At 56.7% G+C, this 24,156-nt stretch overlaps 1 protein-coding gene across 1 annotated transcript; it reads left to right on the top strand.

Annotated features, from left to right (window-relative positions):
- The first annotated feature begins 1,006 nt into the window (after positions 1-1,006).
- On the top strand, positions 1,007-11,478 carry HS3ST2 (heparan sulfate-glucosamine 3-sulfotransferase 2). The gene is given in 3 exon segments (XM_051632275.1): positions 1,007-1,225; positions 1,227-1,477; positions 10,238-11,478. Coding segments are annotated over 3 exon segments (1,089 nt in total). The 3' UTR covers positions 10,857-11,478.
- Positions 11,479-24,156: the final 12,678 nt, after the last annotated feature.

Below are 24,156 nucleotides of genomic sequence, written 5' to 3' on the forward strand. Positions count from 1 at the left end.
ACGGGTGAGGCTGAGCGTCCCCAGCTTGGCAGAAAAATTTTATTGCATCTTCAAGCCTTTCCTTATTTACCGGCGGTCCCACCGCGGCCCATGGCTGCTCCTCCCGCCCTCTCCGAGGACAGATTGCTGCCGTGCAGGGAGCAACCCACCTGCTGCCGCCCCTTCCCTCGGCGGGAGCCGGACGCGGAGCAGAGCCGGCCCCGGCCCTCGGGAAGGAGGGTCGATCCCTGGGCTCGTTGCCTCGCTGCCAACAGCTCTCAGCGCGCCCCAGCCATGGCCAGCGGCCGCCCGGGGCCGGTTCGCGTTCCCGGCCCGGGGCCGTGCGGCGGCGGGAGGCACCGCTCCCGGCTCGCCTGCGCGGCAGACGCCGCTACCGCCGGCCCCGCACCGTGCTCCGGGTCGTTGAGGACTCGCTGCGGGTTCGAACCGTCCGCAAGGTCGGGCGGGACAGCGGGAGCTTCCAGCCCTGCCCTCCAGCCCCGGGGGACCGGCCGGGGCGGGGCGGGATGCCCGGGCGGCGCTGGGCAGGGCCGGTGTGAGCCGGGCTCAGCGGGGGAGCGGGAACGGTCCGGGTCCCGTGGCAGCCCCATCCCGGCGGGAGGGCTCGGCTGGGCTCGGTGTGGCAGGTACCGGCGGCCCGGCCCGGGGGAGGCTGCGGCCGCCGAGCGATCCGGGGGCTCCGGGAGGAGCTGACGTCAGGCGGCCCCTTAAATAGCAGCGCAGCCGCCTCTGCCCAGGCACTTCCCGTGGAGGCGAGGGCTGGAGCTGCCGTCGTCCCAACACCCAGCCCCGAGCCCAGCCCCGCCGGGGATGGCAGCCGCGGCGGCGGGGCCGCGGGCGCGCAGGGGCGGTGGGCGCAGCCCCCCGGGGCGGCCCAGCCGCGCCGCCGCGTAGCCGTGGGACATGCTGGAGCGGCCGCGCAGGGTGCGGGGCGCCGCGGGGCCCCGGGGGCAGCGGCGGGCCGGGCCGGGCCGCGCCATGCCCGGCGACTCGGCCCCATGGAGCCATGGCGCATAGGGCGCCGAGCGGGCGGGCCCCGGCTGCGGCTCCGGCTCCGTCCCGGCGGCTGGCGCGGAGGGTCCTCGTGCTCTTCACGCTGTCTCTCTCCTGCTCCTACCTCTGCTACAGCCTCCTCTGCTGCTGCGGCGGCCCCGCCGCGCCCCGCGCCCGCTGCCCGCCCGCCCGCGCCGCCGCCAAGAAACTTCTGCAGAAGTCGCGGCCGTGCGGGCGGCCGCCCCCCCGCCGAGCCCCCGGGCAGCGCCGCGCCCGCCCGCCGCCCGCGGGACCCCCCGGGCAGCCCCCCGGCGCCGGCCCGTCCGGGCTCCAAGCGCTTGCCGCAGGCGATCGTGGTGGGCGTTAAGAAGGGGGGGACCCGCGCCGTGCTGGAGTTCATCCGGGTGCACCCCGACGTGCGCGCCCTGGGCACCGAGCCCCACTTCTTCGACAGGAACTACGACCGCGGCCTGGAATGGTACAGGTGAGGATGGCGCAGCAGCGGGACAGGGCACCCCCCCCTCCCCAACCGGGTACCACCCCCCCTCCCGGACACCCCGTACCGGCGCACTTCCCTGGGCACCTCCCGCCCCTCCAGGCTGTCGGAAGCGCGGTCGCCCCCGCTCGTTTTTCCCCGACCTCCTGCCCCCTCTCCCCTCCGCTCCCGTTGCACTTGGTGATGGACTCGGGTCCGGGGGTGCCTCCTGGGCCCCGGCGAATCGCTGGGGCGGGCGGGCTGCCTCGGGCGGCTGGTGGAGCCTGTCGCCCAGCCGTACTCGGGGCGTTTTCCCTCCTTCTCCCGCGGGGCCGGGCGGGCTCCGAGCAGGGCAGCCGTGTCCCAGCCCTGCGCGGCCGCTTCCCGCCCGGCCCGGGGACGTGGCTGTCGGAGTCCGGGCCCTGCCCGGAGCGGGCTTTGCAGCCGGGACCGGAGCAGCTTTTCTAGCCCGTCTGCGGAAACGCCTGGGTGGAGGGACCTCCAAAACACAAACGATTAGCCCACACGGCGGCACAGCTGCCTCCCCACAGCCCCGCACGCTGGGGCTCCGCACCCATCCTGCCATTGGGCTTTATCTCTGGCTCTGGAGAGGGGCAATCCGTGCCCGCCACGCTCTTGTCTCTGTGAACTCTGATATTGTGGGTCTCTCAGAGGTCTCACATTTGTAGAGAATAGCGAGTGTGTCTGTAGCACGAGATGGTCAGATCTTAATTTCATAAAGGTTTTTGTGAAGAGCTCAGGGCTGCACGGAGAGGCAGTGAGCAGTGTGTGAGCAGTGTGTGAGCAGGTCCCAGCGGCCGTGGGCTCATTCCCTGCCTGTGGCCCTGTGCTTGGTGCTGCAGGCAGTTCACCCCCTGCTCCCCGCCGTGTCCGACCTGGTGTACCGGTGCGTTTGCTGTGCCATTGTGGAGCGCTGAAGGAGCTCTGGGATGCCCTCGGGGAGGGCCGCAGTGCTTCTGCAGGGCACCAGCCTCGGGACGCAGAGCAGGGCTCGGTCTGACCCCGGCTGACCGAGCTTGCAGCAGGCGAGCGGACGCCTGCTACTGTCAGTGTGTCAGAGCATCGTGGGATGCAGCTGGGGGACACACACACCCAGCTTGCTTGCCCTTCCATCTCAGCAGTGGTTTCCCGGTGGAGATGTCTCCTGTTCTGGAGCAGAGAGGTGCTTGTCGGCTGCCAAACAGGCAGGGAGGGACAGTACACGGTGCTCACTCCCAGCTCTGCTGCGTTCCCGGTTTGTCTTCTTACTGGGCAGGCGTGAGCCTTCCCAGTGGTGTGAGAGTGCTGGTTTCTGACCACGAGCTGCTCTAAGCAGCAGCTGCCTGCCGGGCCCTGGGCTGCTTCTCCAGCCCTTTTTGCTGGGGTCCCTGACCAGGGAGGCAGCTCAGGCCCTGCTTGGGGAGGACTGTCTGCAGATGTAGCGGGGTCTGCTGCCCTGTTAGACTTGGGTCGCAGCGGACCCTGCAGCTGGGTATGTTCATCTCCTTTGGCAGTAGTGGGAGAACCAGGGCAGGTATGGGTGGAGCTCACTGGAGTGGTTTTCACTTTCCTCTGGAGACTACCTGCAACAGTGTCTTTTGCCTGCCAGACAGGTCTGTGTCATTCACCCTCCCTCCCCCTGACATCAGACACTGTCACCCTTCCTGCCTCCCCTGCGTGTAAGGACAGGAGCAGTGGCCATTTGTCTAAAGGGCAGCCCAAATGGCAGGATGGGTGATGGAGCAGGATGCGGGTCCTGGTTGAGCCCCTTGCTCATGGACCTGATAGCACCCAGCGTGGTGCTAGTCCAGGTGGTGGCAGCTGTGTCCCTCTGCCACACATGCACCCGGGGCTGCGGCAGAGAGCGCCGAGCGGGAGACCTCCCATTGGAGCTGTGGTTCAGCTGGGATCCTCCCTGTGAAGGGACTTGTCTGTGACCAGGAGGGACACAGCCTGTGACAGCAAGTGGCAGTGGGCAGCTGCTGAGCGAGGCGGGGGCAGCGGTGGGAGCACGGCTGGGTGGGCAGCATGCAGCCCAGGGCCTGGCTTTGTGTCTGGATCGATGGAGAGATCACACCAGAGAAGCAGAGCCTCCAAATTAGTTCAGGTGAAACAATTAAATGACACTTCCCTGGTTTTATTAGGTTTTTTTTAACCTCACAAATGTGCCAAAACTGAAGTACAGAGGCTGCTAATGTATAAAACGTGGAATTGATTTTCCTCCTTGCAAGTGGAGCAATTAAGTGTGGAGCAGGTCTAACCCACAGCGAGATGAGCTTCTGTCCCTCTGCCAAGAGGCTGGGAGCAGGAGAGCAGAGTCCTGCTGGTGGCCATGTCCAGGAAGGGCAGAGCTGATGCCAGGGACAGCCAGCTGTGAGAGGCTGTCCTGCAGGAGCCCATGGTGGGAGGCTGCTCCAGAGCCATCCCCAGCTGCCAGCCAGGGAGAGGCGATGCAGCTATGCTCAGAGAGCACTGTGGGGCTGTGGTTGTCTGCAGGTAGCACAGACCCCTTGGAAAGGCAAAGGGTTCCTTGTTGTGAACAGAGCCTCCTCCAGCAGGAGCCCTTGGCTGCTGTGCCAGCTGAGCACTCAGTCCAACTCTAGCCTTCCCATTTTGTGCCCCAGTGGGGAGCTGAGCAGAGGGACCAAGTAGGTCTTTGAAGCAGTTGAGAGCTGTGTGAGAGATGAGATCCTCTGATGCTCCTAAAACATCAGTTCCTGTTTTTCCACATTTTCTTCTGCCCCAAAGTTGGTATGACACAGAGGTGGCAGAACCAGCAGGAGGGGACATCTCCTGGTCTGCCTGTCTGTGCTGGCTCCAAATGTTGGGGTTGCTCCCAGCTGCTATTCACGTGGAGCCTCCTGTCCTGGCTCCTGCCATCACCAGGCAAAGCTGGACCCTCTGCTTTCCCTGTGCCGGACACTCGCCCGAGATCTGCCTGAACTCGGACCCAAAACCCCTGTGCTGGTTCCAGTTCCCATCAGCCTCTCTAATCCACCTCTTTAGCTGCACATACACTACAGGAAAGGTATTTTTAGCAAGATCTGTTTTAAGACAACTGAAACCAAACAGCCAGCTACTGGGAAATATCGATTCCTTACCAATCCTGGGCTAAAGGCTCAATATAGAGCTTTTTCCTGCTGCAGGTATTATGTGCCAATAACCTTCAATGTTTTCCAGAACATGGGGAGACAGTGTCATTTAATTTGCAGTTAATTCTGAGCAGTGACTAATTGCAGCATCTCAGGGTGCAGTTTTCCTCCCTAGAATTCCCAAGTAACCCTGTCAGATGCCCCAGTGTTGTCTTCATGGAGAAGGGCTCTTCCCAGCAGGTTTGGCTGTGAAAAGCTGAGCCTGGCTCCTGCCCAGCACCCACTGCTGTGCCCACCTGCCAGAGCCCAGCCAGGCACTGGCACCAGGAGAGCCCCCTCCAGCTCCCACACGGATCCACCTGCCTGAATCCCATCCCAGCAACAGAACTCCAGTGTGGCAGGTCCCTGCCTGCACCCGTGCTGCTGAGGCTCTGTCTCTATCCCTCGTGCTGCCCTTGGTTTTGGGGTGCTGGCCAGGGAGCAGTGGGCACTGTGCCTACCCCATGAAGCAGACCCCGCCAGCCGGGAGCATCCCTGTGCCATCCCCTTGCCAGAGGGTGGGAGAGGAAGAAGCAGGCAAACCCAGCTCCTGCTCTCCGCCTCGCTAATTGCTCCCCGCTAATGGCCGGGTTGGCTCACACACAAGTGGCAGCCCATTAGACTTTGCCCAACGATGCAGACTGTTTTGTGGGCTTGACTGACAGCGCGTTTTGCTAAAGTTAATTAGTAAGAAGAGAGGAAGGCAGCGAGCTTCAAGGATGCTTTGAAATTTCCTTGACTTCAGAGAGTGCCCTGACTCTGAAGAATGGGCAGAAAACCTCTGGCAGAGTCTTTTGGGTGAGCTGTGTTCCCTGGTCCCTGCCTTGCCCTCCTCGGGGTGAGCCCGGGTGCTGCAGACGCCCTCGCTCAGGCCCTGGCAGGGCTTTCCCTGCCAAGATGCTGGGAGAAATGCAGGGAGGTAAATCCGCACAGGGCACCAAGCCTTCAATATTAATGATGTGTGTGTTCTTGTGCTGTCTTCCATGACCTTGTTTGTAAACGCAGCAATTTGTTCTAACCTTCCCTTTGGTAACATGAAATCCAGTTCATGCCCTGGCATGGCCATGGGCATGGGTGCTTTGTGAAGCTGACAAGCGAAGGACACTGGTCCCTGGTGACCCTGGGTGTCCATCAGGGTGTGGTCTGTGGTATTTGCCATGCAGCATGTGCTCTGGGGAGGCTGGAGCTACCCGGTGCCATGGCTGGGATCAGAGCAGGCCACTGGGGTGGGCAGTGCCTGGGACCCTCTGGCAGCACCCGGCCTTTGCAGCTGGAGATGAGACTCTGCAGCCCTGGATCCCTGGCACTATGCCCATGTCCGGGGTGCTTTCCAGGCAGCAGGCATGTCAGACATGGCTGAAGCTGTCTTTTGTGTTATGTGGCATCTGTGGGACCTGCTGCTGGGTCAGTGTGGCTTGTCCTTGGTGCTGGCACATTCTCCCAACCCTTTGCAGTGAGCATCACCGAGTGGACAGCGTAACTCCGGCACCAGCTGTTAATTAGGATATCACTGCAGCTTCTGGGTGTATTAGGTGATTTTTTAAAATTAATATTTATTTTTAAAGTTTCATCTATGGAAGGAGTTGCTGTGGAGATGGGAGGTGGTGAGACCTCAGCAATTCTCCATGAGCCATGGGTGGGCTCCTGCTGTGCTGGGGTGGTGTGCTCGCTGCTGGGCAGCCTGCTCCGACCCAGCAGTAGCCACAGGGCTGGTGAGCTGGGCTCCATGGCAGTCATGCTGGGAAGCCATCACCTCCTGCTGCTTCCTGGCCATGCTGGCCTTGGGCTTTGTGGCATCCTCATTCAGTGCTGGATGGTTATTGGGGAAGATGGAGTTACCAGTCAGATGGTGTGTGTGAGGGTGTTGGTAGTGTGCCCTTTGGAAAAGATTTTGTTGACTTAAAGGACACTGCAAGTCCCTAGAGTATTTAAATGATTAAAAATGAATCGGCAACAAAGTTAATTACTGTATTCACATTGCTTTTATGCATTGAAATGTCCCTCATTAGCTGTCTGTGAGCACCGGTGCAAATTCTTTGAATGTAAACATTTATTAAGGGCAGCTGATCTGTCATTAAATCTGAAGCTGCCTTAGTCTGGGGCGGTGGCAGTAGGGATGTGGGGACATGGGCAGAGGGACAGGCCAGCTGTTGCCTGGGCCATGGTCCTTTGTGACAGTGTTTCCTCATTGTGGATGTGGGATGAGATGTGATCTTTGGAACCATGCAGACTGGGAGGATGCAGCGAGTCTGTCCTGCCGGCATTGCAGGGGCCCTGCTGGGGTCTAGTCCCCCCACCCCATTATGCTGTGGCCTGGGCTGCTCAGCAGAGGGGCTGGGGCAGCAGTGCAGGGGATTCCTGTTTGCCCCATGAGCCCTCGCAGTGGCCCTCACCATGAAGCACCAGCTGGGCAGCTCTCAGCCCAGTGTCCCTCTGTTCTAGATGTACGGTGCAATGTCAGTCAGTCAGGGAGAGCTTTTTATCTTCCTCCCACCTCAGTTTCTTGCATGCTTGACCCAGTTTTGCTAAACCTCCAAGTAGCTTTGCTTGAGCTTTCATCTACTGATGCTGTTTGCAGTCCTGCTGAGCACAGCAGCCAGGCAAGAGCTGGTGGTGGCTGTCAGCTGCGTGCGGTGTGGCACGGCATGGCACAGGATGGCACAGCGTGGCACAGGATAGCATGGTATGGTACAGGATAGCATGGCATGGCACAGGATGGCACAGGATAGCATGGCATGGCACGGCATGGCACAGGATGGCATGGCAGCGCACAGCCCCTTCTGCAATAGGCAGGATGCTCAGGCCACGTGCTCACTCCTGTGCTGCAGCTGCCTCTGCTCCACCCTTGCTGGAGGAGTTTGGCCTGTGCAGCCCTTCAGCACCACGCTGGCTGAGATGGGATGGGGAAGGGACCTGCTGCTGGGCCCGGGTAGAGCGGTCCCACGGGAGTCTCCGGAGTCTCCCTTCCTCTGTGGACAGCATCCCTGCAGACAGCCCCTGAGGCTGCCACACTGGGAGGGGAAGTGCACAGCCCATGTCACCACAGCCAGTGCTGGGAGGTTTTGGCAAATTAAACAGTTTATTCTTATGCCAGTGAGTAGATGGAGTCCAGGATTGTGCACGTGTCAGTCTCTGGTCTCCGAGGATAGCTCGGGATGCTCCTGGCACATCCCACACACAGTGAGCTGCAGCAGGTCAATGTTCCCTGGGAGCTGCCCTGCTCTCCTCCCTGCTCCATAGGGTGGATGAGGGGCCCGGGGCTGTAACAGGATTATCAGCCAGGCGCTCTCCCCGCACACACTTACCTCCAATACCTCGATCCTCTGAGGAATTTTTGTACAAATTCCTCCCTGGGAGAGTGTTTCGCGCGTGTTCGACATCAAAGCGGCGCAGCCAGTGAGGGAGCACGTGTTTCTTTAATGTGGCAGTGTTACAGGGGCCGTGGGGTGCCCAAAGGCAGATTATAAGAAAATTAATAATTCAGGTGTAGGAAAGGTGCTGGTGAAACGTTAACTCCTTCAGGATGAGGCACTGCTGTTGCACCGGCACAGCCAGGGCTGAGCAGAGCTCTCTGCTGCTGCCACCCTGGGGCTGTGGGACCCCCTGGGGACGTGCTGGCTCCCAGGGGTCACACTGCACAGGGACACCAGCTCAGCCACTGTTCCTCTCCCTGACACTGGGAGGGAGCTGGGGGCTGGCCAGGGGGCTGCTCTGCTCTCCAGCCCACGGCAGTGCTGCAAGGCTGGGGTTTGCTCTGCTGCACCCCTAGTCTCTGTGCAGTGCTGCTGAGTGCCTAGCAGCTCTCCCAGGAGCAGCAGCTGGTGTCTGCCCCTGCTCCAGCCATCCCTCCCCGCCAGTGTCACTGGCACATCACCATCCCCATGCTGGCATCAGCTCTGGCACTGCCTGGAGTGGCTGGCCCAGTGTGGCCTGGAGCTGGTGCTGGGACCAGCTGGGGACCCTGGGCAGAGAAAGCCCCAGGGGCTGGGTCAGGTCCTTAAAGCAGGACCAGGTCCCACCTGAGCCCTGGCCACACTGTGCCACAAACAGGCCACCAAGAGCCTTCACACCTAAAGCCATGAAAACTACGTGACATGCTATTTGTATGTCAATAACTCTGGGAATGCAGAAGTCCAAAAATACCATTTTAAAGTCAACTGTAATTAAGTTTGCAATGCATTTCGCTGCTCCTGCAGCCCCGGAGATCCTGCCGTTAAGGTAAAGATGAATGCCTGGATGACATTTCTCCCCCTTCCATGGTTTCACTGGTGATTTATTTATCTATTTGGGTTGTGTTTTGTTGTCTCAGCAGTCTCTGTTGTTTAGGAGCAGCAAACGCTGGAAGTCCATTAAAAAAAAAACACCTCTTGTCTCATTTCAGTAATTTACTGTGTAGAGATTTTGTGTTTTTCATAACAGATTAGAACCTGTAATTTCATTTTTTTGAATACATGGACCTAATAGCTCATGTAATGAAAGTCTAACAAGGCTGAAGATGAACCATTAATGAAACAGCAGTTTTATGATTCTCCACCAATATATTGTAATAGTGAATCACTCACAAAGCTGTCCCGTGCTGATTTGTGGTGAACCTTGTTTGTGATATGGAGACCAGCCGTGGTGCCTACTGCTCAATTAGCACTTCCTGACAGTCATTAAACAACGGGAATCGTAATCTGGATTGATGGGGTTTGAAGCAGAGTGGTGGGAAAGACCAATTAAGCCACGTCTGTGCACAGGTACCTCTGTAAAACAGCCCTGTTGATTTATGCTAATTAGTTTGTTCTCTTTCAAATGAGGACACTGGTGAGGAGTGAGTGAGGGTGCAGGGGCTGGACACCATGCCAGTGGTGGCTTTCTGATGGCTTTCCCTGACTGCTGTCCTGAGGCCTCACGGTGCTGCCCAGACTAACAGAGCTCCAAGAGCCTGTTGGACCAGCTCACCCTGATCCTCCCAGGTCCCCATGAGGGGGGAGCACCCGCTGCAGTGCCCAGCAGGGATTAGGGGTGTTTCAGGGAGCCCCACCAGTGGAGTTAATGCTGTGTCTGCTCACAGGCTGCTGCCAGGGCCAGGGAGCTGCCCAGGTGCAGATGTGGATGGAGGGCTCCCTGCCCCCTCCCTGCCCACCCCAGCCAGGGCACCCACGGCGCCGTGAGTCCGGCTGCAGTGGATTTGATAGTTTAGTAATACAAGACTAATTTATAAATCTTTCCATCCCATTAGTTTTTATTTGATTTAGATGCTCACATGTCAAAGCAAATGATTTAATTAGTGCAAAGCCAGGCTCCAAGGATGCTACTTTTCCCCTGGTCTGGTGCTCCCTCCCTGGTCCTGCAGCCCAGCTCCCCGTGCCAGGACAGAGGGGTGTGCACAGGGTCCTGTCTGGAGCCAGATCAGTGTCTGTGCCTGTGGGGCTGCTGGTGTCCCCGTCCTCTGCATGGGGGACTCCTGGGGCTGGGATGGACCCAGGAGAGGTCTGTGGCCAGGGACCCTCTGCAGCGCTGCAGGAGGAACCTGTGCCTGCCCTGTCCTGCCTTCTCCTGTTGTGTCCTGCCTTCTCTTGCCAGGAGAGGACACCCCACCATCCAGTGCTTGGCCCAGCTGCTTCCTCACCATCACCTTCTGCTTCACTTGCAGGAGCCTGATGCCTCGAACGCTCGACAGCCAGATCACGGTGGAGAAGACCCCCAGCTACTTTGTCACCAAGGAAGCACCACGGCGCATCTTCAACATGTCCCGGGACACGAAGCTGATCGTGGTGGTGAGGAACCCGGTCACCCGGGCCATCTCGGACTACACACAGACTCTCTCTAAGAAGCCAGACATCCCCACCTTTGAGGGGCTGTCCTTCCGCAACCGCAGCCTGGGGCTGGTGGACACCTCCTGGAATGCCATCCGCATCGGGATGTACGCTGTGCACCTGGAGACCTGGCTCCAGTACTTCCCCCTCTCCCAGATCCACTTTGTCAGTGGGGAGAAGCTGATCACGGACCCAGCCGGGGAGATGGGCAAAGTCCAGGACTTCCTGGGCATCAAACGGGTTATTACAGACAAGCACTTCTACTTCAACAAGACAAAAGGATTTCCTTGCCTGAAGAAGTCTGAGAGCAGCGGCTTGCCCCGCTGTCTGGGCAAGTCCAAAGGCAGGACTCACGTGCAGATAGACCCTGAGGTGATCGAGCAGCTTCGGGACTTTTACAGACCTTATAATATCAAATTCTATGAAACAGTCGGGCAGGACTTCAGGTGGGAATAAGCATCCGGGAGCAGAGCTGTGGTGACGTGAGGCTGCACTCTTCCATGAGGGAGGCCTAGAGGTGATGGAGCCAGGAAACCCCCACCAGCTCAGAATCTGTGAGCAGAGACAGATGAGGGGCACCTGCTGCCCTCAGGAGGCCAGGATGCTCCAGGGGGAGCCAAGACAGAGGAAGACACAGAGTCCTGCAGAGCTGCTGCAGGAGGAGCGCCCGGCAGGCACTGCCCGTCCCGGCAGGTCAGTGCTGCCCTGGCTTGCTCTGTGGGGTCCCATTTGCTTTTACTGACGTGTCCCTGGTGATGGCCCTGTCCTGCAGCCCATGCTCTTCCATGTCCTGAAGCAAACAGGTGCTCCCACATACCCCTGCCTGCAGGCAGTGGCTGTGGGGCTGTCCCCGTGGGGCTGCATCCTGCCGTGGTGCTGGGCCAGCAGAGCTTTGCCTTTTGTCACAGCACAGTGTGTAACCATGAGGACACTGAGATGTATCTGCTTGAAAAAAGAAGTCTATGGGAAATGTTGTACTGGTATTTTGTCCTGTGAATAAAGCACAGAATCCTGCTGTTACGGGTACTTTAGTGACACCGGTTTCCTTGTTCAGCATGTGATCCCTTTGTGTAAATAAAGCGGCTACTACCAGTCTGTACGCATGGGCTTTTCTTAGGGCGAGACCGGGCAGCTGGAGGGGCTGTGCAGGGCCCTGGGGTGGGCAGGGGGCTCAGCTGGGCAGCATGGTGTGGAGAGACACACCCAGCCCGTCCCCTCCTGCAGCAATACATCTCACCAGCCCGGTAGCAGGCCTGGTGGCGGGCGCTGCTGCTCATGAATATCAGTAATGGACTGGTTGGCTTGCTGTTATTTGCCTGGCCCAGGGCTGGGCTGCTTGAATCCTCTATTGATTTTCCTAGTAAATCTCAGGCATTTTTTTGTCAAAGGTTGCAATTTACTGCTAGCATGTAAATCTCTGCCTGAGCCCTCAGCCTCTCCTTGCACAAACTGGACTCAGTGCTGTTCAGCAGCTGGGCTCTCTGTGGTGCAGGGAGCAGCCGGAGGGGCCAGGAGGCTCCCACTGTATTTCCCAACAAAGGGACTGGGCCTGAGCAGCCACAGGGACTGTGACAAGTGGCCAGGAAAGGGGACACACCTGGGCAGGAGCAGGGGCTTGGTTTGGGATGACGCTGCTCCCCCGCCTCACTCCCAGTGCTCCCTGCACCCATTGCAGGTGTCCCTGGGGAGGGGGCAGCCATGGGGCTGCTGGACACCCCGGGCCACTTACCCATGTGTCTGGACCCATGTGCCAGGAGGACCTGGGCATGGGTGACCAGGGGATCCCTCCATCCTCTAGCATGGGATGCAACAACCATGGACCAGTTTAAGAGGCCTTCCTGGAAGTGATTACTGTCCAGTGAGCTCTAATAGGAAAAAATTGGAGGCAATTAATGGAGCTCTAATAAAGCCCTATCTGCAGCCCTTCTACCAGCATCCAGCAGCAGGCACAGGAGCCACAGGGGGGGCCAGCAGCAGGGGCGGAACCCAGGGCCAGCTGTGGACAGGCCGAGGGAGAGCAGGGGATTAATGGCCATCTGCAGGAAGATTGGATATTTTCTTATATGATATTTCCTTTAAAGGAGAAAAACATTTGCAGTGAGACACACAAATCCCAGCCTCACAGTAGAAAAGCCATTTCCAATCCACTCCAAGGAGGCAGAAGGTGCCGGGTTAGATTGATCCCCCTGACAATACTGTATTAGTGGGAAATTAGAGCTGGAGCCTGAGGAAACCGCTGCAATATCAAACAATTACTTTACATTAGTCCTTACAAATGGAAGGAGCAGAAATGTGCTTAAATCAAGTATTAGATTTCCAAAGGGTAAGCAAATGAGGGCTCAGGAAGGGCTGTACTGAAAATACTTACCACATTAGGACCTCTTAAAACATGGCTTAAAAAGCCTTGGAGCAGAGGATCTGCATCCCAAGGAAGCAGGGGGTTGGTAAGGACATGGAGCAGTGCTGGTTTGGTGACACCGATGCCAAGAGCAGCAGAACAGAGCTGGAGCCACACCTTGCAGGTGGCAAACTGGCAGTGCTGAGAGGTCCAGCCAGGGCACACGGAAGGGGTGGGTGAGCTGGGGGTGAAAAAGTGGGACTGGCTCAGGGTCCAGCCCTTTGGCAATGCCTGAACCAGAGGACAGCTTCCAAGGGTCCAGGGAGAGGGATCAGGCACAGTCTTCTGAGCTTTGTGGCTGAGGCTTGTGGCTGTGTTTTGATTGCCACCAGCACCTGTAGGAGCCTGGGGGTGCAGTCCCAGGGAACTGGCTTTGTGAGCAGCAGGTCCTGCCTTGTCCCATGGCACGGGCTGCCACAGCGGCCCTGACACAGCCCTTGCCTGCACCATGTTTTGATGGGTTCACTCAGGCCTGAACCCCAGAGAGCAGCTCATTAATATTTATGAGCTCATAAATAATTAAAAGTAATGAATGTTACTTAAGTGGTCCCTGATCCTGCTCATGCTGAAGAGCTCTCGAGACACGCTGGGTCCAGGGAAACCTTCCCAGGCCATTTACATCGCTGGCAAGTGCCCTGTCCTGACTCCCAGCAAGTGGAGCCCCATCCATGTTCCCCCACTTCTGTGCTCAGAGCTGGACCCCAGCCAGTGCCACCTGCCTGCCAGCTCTGCCGGTGCCTTGTCACCAGGCACAACGGATTAACACGTTTAATTTGCTTTGAAAGTCTTCTGAGCTCTTCTCCAAGCTCAGCGCAGCGCTCCAGTGGGCAGGAGCATGTAGGAACAAGAGGAGCTGATGGCATCAATACTGCACTGAAGTCCAGGCATTGCTGCATAATTCATTATCTGACAACTAATTAGCTGGCTGGTCCAATTAGGGTGCCTGCTCTCCAGCCAGGACTCAGGGCACAGGGAGGGGGCTGATGGCAGCTGCCTCATGGACCTGCTGCCCACAGATGGTGGCAGGAGCTGAGCACAGCGGTGGCTGCAAAAACGCCTGTCAAAGGCCCTTCAGCACGGATGGAGGATGATGCTTCTCACACCCTGGAGAGAACATGGAGTCCTGCAGCAGCCCCAGGGGCTCCGACAGTGCTGGCTGGTGGGAGCATGGCTAGAAATAGGGGAGACATGCCAGACGTCCTGGGAAGGGCACACTCCACCAGGGCACCAAGAGCCCTGCTGGGCCGCAGAGCCAGTCCCCAGCTCACCTGGCCATGGCCAGCAGCATCAGGCAGGCTGGCCACAGGATTGCTCCAAGGAGAGAAAGGGAAGCTGTGTCGGGCTCACACATGTGCTGGTCCCAGGTTCTGAGCCCCGGCGGTGCTGCAGGGTCAGCACAGCTCCTTGCTCACCCTGGCAACTCCCACAGCAAGGGCAGCAACCCCCTCTCCTGCACGTTCCACCGGCCGGTGATAAGGACAGCTTAGGTATAAATATTTACCCAGTGACTGAATGGATTCAACCGAGTTCATTCCTATTAGAGGATCTGTTGGTAATTATCTGAATACGCGTTATTACCTGGGGACCTATAATCTGCCACAGTAATGAGTTCAAGTGGCTCCTGTAGCATAACAAGCAGGAAAGGGAAAGTGGGAAGGGGCCCACTGCCATCCGCAGCAAGGGCATGGCAGGGTTCAAGGAGAGCAGAGCCACTCACTGGCTCCAGGAGCTGCTGCTGACACGGAGCTGCCACTTCCCTGTCCTGAGTAGCAGGTCAAGGGCAAACCCTGAGCAGGGCCTATGGAAAACTCATCAAGCTTGGAGGAGCAAAGACCTGAGAGAAGCATCTGATCTCCCAGCTGGGCATTGCTGCAAGGAATGTGCTGCAGGACACAGCCCCAGTGCTGGGCATGTTGAGTCCCAGCTCCACAGGCCTCACCAAGGCCACCGGGCTCTGGGCACCCACAGAGCCAGGCTGAGGCTGGGCAGCACCATCCCGGTCCTGCCTGCCGTATGGACACCCCACAACCTGACCTCATGTCACTCAGCCAAAATAAAATAATAAAGAGCACGACGCGAGGCAGAGAGCTCATTATCCTCTGCAGCTGGTGTTGACATGTCCCCACATCAAGGCAAAAATTCCCTCGCAGGAGATGTGTCCAGGGTGTGTGCGTGACCCTCACTGCCGCTGGGCACAGATCCATCCCCATGCCATGGGGCACAGCAGATCCACTTTGTGGGGTGGGGAAAGCTGTGAGTGGGTGATGCCCCACATGGGAACACCGAAGGAAAAGTGCCCAGGAGTGTCTGAGACCAATTCCTCTGCTGCCAACCCCAAGAAGGATCTGACCTGCCAGCCAAAGCAAAAGCCCACTATCCACCTCACATCATCACAGGCACAATTTCCCCTCACTGCCACGCTCTGGGCAGCCAGGTTGCCACTGCCCAGGCTCACACCCGTGGGGTTTGCTGTACTTGAGTATCTGAAATATATTTCTTCATTTAAGAAATAATAATCCAAGACCAGCTGCTAATGTCTGTCCCACCTCTGCCCACTGCAGTGCTGCCATGTGATATAACTGTATTTAGTCTCAGCACTGTTATGAGAGCAATACAGTCATTAAGCCCTAATTTCTAAAACAAAGATAAAATTACGTGATTAAGATCTAATTAAAGTCTAACTACCAGCACCATGAATCACTTCACAGTTTAATGGATGCCTTTTGAAGCCACCATGCATTTTGTTTCCTTCTGTGGCTGTTGATTTCCCTGCAGGGACCCAGTTTGCTCGGGCTGATGTTTGCTTTCACTGTTCCTGCTTTGGCTGGGGACCACTAAAACTGTTTACATATGAGTGAGGAGCTTGAAAATCTATTTCTAACCAGACAGAAAATTCCACTTGACAAGCTCGTTCAGATGTGCATCCCCGTAGCAATCAGCAGGGCGGGGAGGGTTCCTCCCACGGCCGCCAGCCCCGTCTGGAGCATCATTTCAGCCGAGCCTCGTGCCTCGGTGCAATTAGCACCAACCACCGGCACGCCAGCGGCTCCAGGTGCCTTGTGGCCGGAGCTGCACTAAGTGCCACTAAAACTCTCCTTGTTAGGACAAAAAAGCAAGCAAGCAAACCTCCCTCCCAGCCCTCGGGCTGCTCACTCTAAAGGAAAGTGCTCTACCAGTGTTGATGGAGAAGACTGCTGGTTTCCTTTTCCCAGCAAAATATCACCTGTTGATGTCCCAGAGCTGCCCCTGCCAGATCAACACAAGCATTTTAAAGCCATCTCTCCGGCAGCCACAGCCTGCCAAGGTGGACGCTGCCACGAGCTGCCTGCCCTGGCACCAGCAGCCCCTCACCCGCTGGATCCACGGCACCAGCACCCGCCTGGGCACGGGCTCTGCACCCCGAGTTCTGCTCCTGTCCCAAAGGGCAGCACCTGCAACACACTCTGGTGTCTGGGAGCCAGCCCTGCAGCGCTGGGGCTGGGCAGGAGGCCCCAGAACCAGGCGGCTCCCAGCAGAGACCCAGCCTGTCCCCAGGGATGGCAGGAGCTGACAGGCCCACAAGCTCCCACCAGCTCTGTTGCCAAGAACTGAGGACCTGCCCTCACCCTGGAAAGCAGATCCCACCACAGATATGGGCAGCTCTGCCTGTCCTGGAGCTGCCAAGCTCCTATCCCAGCCTGCAGGCAGGTAGCAATCCTGCTACGAGCCAAGGCAGCCATCACCAATTTCTCTGTGCTGCATTGATCCCAGGGGATTAGGAGCAGGAAAATCTCACCCCAACATGAATTCAAGGAAGTCCTACCGGAAAGGCCTGCCAGAAGTGCATGTCTGTGTTATTTATGCAACAGCCACCCCCCCCTGCTTGCTGCAACTCAGCCACGGACACAGCCAGAGGGATTGTCCCAGTATTCCCCTTGTGAAATTACTTCTCCCCCATTGCTCACACGTGTGGGATGGATAGAAAAAGGTGTTGGAGGAAAACAAGACAAAGCAAACTTACAGCCCCATTTAGGTTTGTTTCCTGTCCTTTCTCCAGTAGAAGAATCCTTCATGTTCCCTGCGACGACACACGACGTGGCCACTCGTGCTCCTGGGGATGGCAGCAGCTGCAGCAGGTGCTGACAAACTGCTGGGTGGGAAGAAGGTTTCCATCAGTCATCACACAGTGTGAAACAAGGGGATGCTCAAAACTGTACCTTGTATAATTGTTAGTGACTACATGCAAGGAGGAGGAAGTCAGGGCAACATTCCCCAAGTGACTCAGCCAGAGGAAATAAAGGAATTGAGATTCAGGAGTGCTCCTGGTTTGCACTGTCAGAGGGATGAACTTCCTTAAAATGCTTGTTACAACACAGTGGGGCTCAAATCCTGCTCATTCCTTCTAAGAACTGGACAAACGCTCTTGGCTCTGTGAGACACAACACTAACCAGACAAGGCTGGGAGGGCAGCGAGCACATGGAGCCACTGTGGAGAGCTCAGTGTCCCCAGCTCCAGTGGAGCACAGTGACCACAGTGAGGCTCCAGGTGGGCTCTGCTACCTCTAGGCAACGTGGCTGTCACCAGGAAACCTGGTGTCCCCAGAAGGTGTCTGGCCAGGCACTTTACCAGCATCGAGCCCTAGCACTCACCTGCACTTCCAGCTGCCAGTCCCGGTGCAGACAGGTACCATCACCCAGAGCAGAACACCTCACACACAGTGACAAACGTGGGGCTGTACTTTACTAGTAGCACAGAGGGCCCACACTTCAGGCTCTGCAGAACAAGCCCACAGCACAACCAACCAGCTGATGCCACATCACCTGCACCAGTCCCACAGTTGGAGTGGTCCTTGTCCTCAAGGGAAATAAGATTGGATGAGATTATTTGTCTGTGCAGATCCATGTTGGCTGTTCCTCGTCTCCCTGCTCACTCCTGGGTGCTCACACAGTTTCCTTGTTGTCAGATCAGCTGCAGCTCCTGGGAACACCCTATGACAGCCAGCAGAGCCAGCAGAGCCAGCAGAGCCAGCAGTCCCAGAGCTCAGCCAACTGTTTTTGGGTGGTTATGGAAGAACATCCAGCTAAGCTGGGAGGAGATTTACTGGCACAGGATGGATGGGGAAAGGAAGGGAAGAGCATCAGCACTGGAGGCGTGGGGCAGAGGATGCTGTGGGACAGCAGTAGGGCTGTGCCAGCACTGGCATCTGGCACCCCTAGCACCCCTCCCGCCAGCTCTGCTGGGACCCGGCTCACCTTCACAGCAGGATGAAGGCTGCTGAGGGGCTAACTTCAAAAGGGGGAGAAAATGCTGTTTCTCTGAGTTAATATTCCCTTGTGGATCTTGTTCTCCTCATTATTCTGGTCGTTACTTGAGCAACAGCCGCTCGTCACTGGTGGCTCAGCAGCTGAGGGAAGGGCTGAGTGCAAGAGGCTAATTTATTTTCTTTTAGTGCTTCTCATCCATGGCAGCCCCTGGCTGCTCCTCACCACTGGTAACCAACTGGAGGCATTTCAGATATTTCTAATGTATGACAGCAACTGGGAAACAGAAATTACCCTCTCTGAAATAGTTCCTGAGACAGATTTCTTTTGGCACTTTGCAATAGATACGCAGAGCAGACGCGGGCTGCATGCACTAGCTTGCCTTTCCTGAGCGATTTATTAGTCCAAACATCTGGTTCAGGCCTTGTTTCTTTCCTCCAGCTAAAGGCACCTCAATGGTAGAAATGGCATCTGCAGACACGCGGCAGAACAGAGGAGACAGCCAGGGCCTCTCCTGCTGGGACGCTCAGCTGCGGGGCTGTGCGGAGCTGGGCTCCAGCCCCGTGGCACTTGAGCGGTGCTGGGGAAGCCCCCAGGAAGGACTGAGAGGTCCTTGCCCACACCATCCTACCCCCACCCCAGACTTGCCCCAGCACCTGCACAGGGTCCTGTCCTGAGCCCCAGCCCCCCCAGGGGGCCCTGGTGAGGAGGCAGTGGGTTCCATCTGCTCCTGCCCCGGCTCCTCCTGCTCCATCAGCTCCCTGTGTCCGGCAGCCTCTCACCTGCTGAGCCTCCACCGAGATCTGTAGTGGGAGACAAATTATGTGTGTGGGAACTGCCTGAGATCTGCCTCCACCCCACCTGCTCAGCCAAAATGAAACTGAAATATTGACAGAAAGAATTCCAGGGGGGAATTGGAAAAGTTAGAGGCAGTGGTGAAGCCGTGCAGCTCCCTCCGGGCAGCTGCCAGCCTGGCTGACCCTCACCTCCCCCCAGAGTGCACAACAGGCAGTGTCTGGTGGGCACGGGGAGACAAGTCCTCCAGCCATGACGTGCCACCTGCCCCAGGAGAGCATGTCACCATGGGCAGGGCAGCTCCAGCACTCGGGGCTGCTCTGCTGCACTTCGGGTGAGCCCAGGGGAGCTGGGCCATTACTCACCAACACCCGAGCACTGCTCTGAAGTCAAGTCCCCACTGCCCAGCATGTTGCTTCCTCGGGCTGCTCAGTGTTTTGTGGCAGCTCCTGTGGGTCTGTGTGGGCTCCAACCTGCCAGAACTGATCCAGAACAACAGACCTGCAGGAGATCCAACCGGCTGCCACAGAACATTCATTACTGATGACTTTGAAAAGCTGTTGTACTATTTTAGAGAAGAAAGGCTGTCAGTCAGGGCTTACTAATGCACCCTGATGGGGTTCTTTGTGCACGAAGACACGTGTTTACCAGAGGCTGAGCAAGGCAGCCCTCCCACAAGGACAGCCACAGCCCCACCACAGCCCAGCGAGGTGAAGTTACAAAGCAGCAGTAAAGGATTTCAGGCCCTGTGTCCTCACAAGCTGGAGCCTTCTGCCCCAGCATTCTGCAGCAGGCAGCACCATGCCTGTGCTCACACAGCCCCAGCACTGTGACAGCTGGCAGGGCCAACACACGAGAGCTGTGGCCAGGCCATCCCCAGCACAGCATCATGGCACCGCAGCACCATGGCCCGATGGCACTCCTGCATCCCTGGTCAGGATGGAGCCACCACTGCCACCATGGCCCAGCTGCAGAACAGTGACAGTGGCAATACTCCCTCACATGTTCTCCAGCCTCATTTTCTAATCTGCTTTCCATCAGCTCTCTAACCCGGCACCGCGGTGCCGCGCAGAACGCCGGCCGGAGCCTGTTATTTCTGTGCCATCACCTCCATCAACCGAAGACATAATCTCATCAGAGAATGAAATCAGGTTGGTTTGACAGGACCTACTTCTTTTCAACCATGCTGACAGGCATGAATTTATATTCCCAGGCTCTAATTCTCCCGTTAATTGAATCTTGCATTAGTTTTTCCACCCATTTGCCCAGGATTAGTGTCAGGCTAATTGGACATAGTTGTCCAAGCCATCGCCCCACTCACTCCACTGCCTCTCAGTACAGTGTGTTCTCCTCCCACCCAACACCATTTTCCAGCTCTTCAGGATCAACAGGGTGGCTCCAAGGGGAGCTGCTGCTGGCTCCAGTTTAAATCCATTTCTCCCCAAAACACCTTTGTGCAGGTCTCAGGGCCAGGCTGCCACAGGACCCCCCAGCACCAGCACCCACCACTGCTGCTCACTCACCCACCGCAGCCCCAGACGTAGCCGTGCGATGTTCCCTTCACTCTCACCATCTACTGTGTAGATTTCAACTTCTGGAGGCCTGAACTGGTGCTTTGCTTGTGCCTTTCTTCTCCCTTAACATCTTTTTTCTGGAGCATCTAATAGGTAATTTGCATATTGCAGATTCATTTTTTAAAACAGATTTAATGAAGGCACTGCACTGCGTGTGTATCTGCATGTGTCATCTGTCCAGGCTTACACCATGGAAATCCCCACTATTTGCGGAAAAGCTAATTAAAGGTAATTATGAAAACCTCATTAGTCCTCATTTACATAAGACACACAGAGAAATTTCCTAACCTTTAATCTTGGGTGTCACAATCCATTTAGGTATCTTCTGCATACTTAATTCAGAGGCAGAACCACATCTCCACCCTCTCTGTGCTCATTGCCCCAGAGCTCTGCTCTTGGCCACCATGAGCCCAGGGGAAGACGGACCCGGCTGAGTCCACACACTAACCTGCAAGGGGGGTGGGCATGTCCTGCATCACGGTTGGGCATGTCCTGCATGGTGATGTTAGCAAGCCCTGCCTGCCCTGCTGCAGGAGATCTTGTCCTGCAGTGCCCAGGACCAGGCTCTGCCTGGGCTCCCCCATCCCAGGAGGTGCCCATCACCCTGTGCAGGTCCTTCTCACTAGCACAATGCACTGGCACCCCAACCCTGCAGCAGCAGCAGTGCCAGAGAGAGGAAAGAAACAAAAATAACCCAGGGGAAAGCAAAGTTCCAGTTCTCTGCACAGCTCTGGCATCTTTAGTACCAGCCATACCATCACCTTACCAACATACAGTGGTGGCAGTGCCAGGGCTCAGCACAGCAGCTGGTGAAGGTGATGGCCACACTGCAAAGGTCCCCAAGGAGTCACCATGTGCCACATGGCTTCCACTCCCTCATCAGCAAAGCTCTGGCACTGCTGGCACAGAAACACAGCTCAATTAGGACCTGTTGTGCCACAAAAATATTGGAGCATTCAATGTATTAGATAAAACTCCTTCTGTTATTAAAGCAGATCACGTCCTGGAAATCTAAGCAGTAAGCTGTGCAATTTCGACCTGCGATAGGACTGGATTAAGTTCTTCCCACAAAAGCCTCTTATTGTATGAAAAAGACCATTAGCAACCTATGAAATCAATAGGAAGAGCAGCCCTGGTGCTGTAAAACACCAGAATTAGCTGCAGCGCCGTCAGTAGCACCAATTAGGCTGGGGCCTCTCACCAGCTCTCGCAGGAGAGAGCTGTGCTGAAATCAGAGGAGCCTTCAAGGCTGAGAAGCCCCCTCTCACACTTCTCCTGATGGTCTTCTGGGCTGTTCAGCTTTTCTTGCTGCCAATAGGGTGAGGAGCTTGACACACAGCCTCTCAGACTCCCACCTGCAAACTGCCATGGATGATCGACAGCCTCTGCTCCACATCCCCCTGCTCCCCAAACCCCAGATCCACATCCCCCTGCTCCAGAGCTGGGCTGGTTTCCCAGCAGCCCCAGGGCCCTGGCAGCAGGACCCGCTGGCGTTCAGGCAGCAGCAGCAGCAGCACCGATGCTGTCGGGTTACTGCCCGTGCCCTGCTGGAATGCAGGGTCAGGCAAGCCCCTGCTCTTCTCTATTACCTTCCAAAGACATCGTGTTTATTTCCCACTCGCTGAGTCTTGGACAATCGGGTGAAATGCATCAGAGCAACACAGAATGTTGCAAACCTTATGAAAAAGTATTTGCAAAATGGGCTTTTGCCTCAATTTCTGCCAAGTAGGCTCATTTACCACCGTTTCCTCAGTCAGCGAGCACGGGAAGCAGCGTTTTGGAGACACATTACTCTGGTGTTCTGCTCCTGTCTTCCTTCCCATCCCTGCAGCTCTGTGGACCCCGCTCAGCTCCCAGTCTTGCTCTCTGTGCTGAAGGATGGCCACAACCCCAGGTAACCACTAAGGCCCAGGGGGATGAGGGCACCCTCCCAAGAGGGGACTTTTCCCCAGCTGCACCCCACGGCAGCAGGGAAACCTGACCAGGCTCAGGGACATCCCTGTGCCACGAGCATGGGCAGGGAGGCACCAGCCCTGGCCGAGCTGCCCAAGATCTCGCTGATCTTCCAGCAAATGTGGCCTTGCCAGTGCTGCTGGGCAGAGCAGCATCAGCTCACAGAAGATCAAGGGTGTGCTCAGGAACATGCCCCATTTCAGCTGTGACCACAGACAGACAGATGCCCTGGCTACCCCCAGGTGCCCAGGCACCTCCCGTCAGAGAGGGGCTTGACTGTGGTCCCACTGCCCCGGCACAAACCACAGCCAAACCTGTAAGCAGCAGCAGAGATGATTCAGACCATCACACTGCATTAGCTCCTCTGCTCCTCAGACTTACATCAAAGATTATTTGTAATTAGGATTAAAAGACAAAGCAAGAGAAGAGCAAGCACTGAATGGGCTGTCTGTAATGAAGTGCTGCTCTCCCTGCCATCAGGGGCCAGCAAACCAACAGGGCCCATTTGCAGCTTCATTAGCGTAACAGGGCTGGCAAGAGAGGAGAGCCCTCACCAGCAGCACTCAGGTCCTCCAGCTCTGGTGACGAGTAAATATTAAACAGTCCCTTAAAGCAAGCGAGAGGCTGGAAGCTGAATCATCACAGCAAGTGGGAACGGGAGGACAGTGGAGTGAGGGGCTCTTCGCAGGAGCCGCCTCTCGGAGCAGCCGGCGCGGAGGCTCCTGCTCTCCAGAAGGCACAAACCCACCGGGCTCTGCCAGCGTGTTTGCACGGCAGTAATTTAATAGAAACCAATCATGCAAAACAGACACAGTGTGAGCTTGGGGATTAATTTCCATATATTACACTGTTCTGTATTGTATTCCCAGCCAGAACAGCAGCGACAGCCAAAGAAAGTGCTGGACTGGCAGAAGGAGCCAGTGCCCAAGCCAGCCCCAGCAAGTGGTGAAACATTCCTGCTCTGCAGCTCAGGAGGGTCCCCAAAAAGCATCATCACTCCCCCCACTGGGCAGGTAGGGGAGTGGTGCTGGGGGCAGGTGGCCTCCCCGGGAACACCCATGCCTATGGAAATGTGATTCAAAAATACTGTCATTTTAGGGAAAAGAGAAATGTATCTGAAAGGAACATTATGGGACACATTTCTAAGTGGGTTTAACACTTACCCATGTCTTCATATCTTCTCTAGCCCTTTTGGGAGAGGTTCACTTCCAGTGAAATTCAGGTCACAAATGAGTTTAGCTGCTCAGCCAGCCAGGACAGTGGCTCAAATGAGAGATCTCCCACCGAGTGACCAAGAGCACCGGCCTCAGGAACACTGCGCTGGGATGTGAGCACCAGAGCTCCAACAGCCTGATAAATGCTTGCATACATTTTGATTGTAATATTTAACATCTCAGAGGGTAGAAGAGAACCTGTAGCACAGCAGCAGAGAAAGGAAAACATTACCAAAGGTAATTCATGGCCCCACAACAAACCAATGCAAATACAGGAGAGAGAAGGAAAAGTTCCTTAGATTTTTAAAACATTCAGGAACAGCGAGGAAGGTCAATATATTATTTAAAGGCTTTTCTAAGGAAATAAAATAATTGCAGCTCAGTTAGCTTTTTAGGACAGCGTAAGTAGAAAGCAGGGACAGCAGAGCCACAAGAAGCAGCATGGGTGGTGGAGCAGGGAGTTGTTGAGTGAAGCAGGGTCTGGTCCAGTGTGGGCACTGGTGACTCTGGCCACAGCAAGCAAGGGACAAAGGGACATAGCACCTGGTGTCCCCAAGGCCACCACCATGCCAGGAGCAGGC

The sequence above is a fragment of the Apus apus genome, chromosome 14 (assembly GCF_020740795.1).
Source record: "Apus apus isolate bApuApu2 chromosome 14, bApuApu2.pri.cur, whole genome shotgun sequence".
Classification (NCBI taxonomy): domain Eukaryota; kingdom Metazoa; phylum Chordata; class Aves; order Apodiformes; family Apodidae; genus Apus; species Apus apus.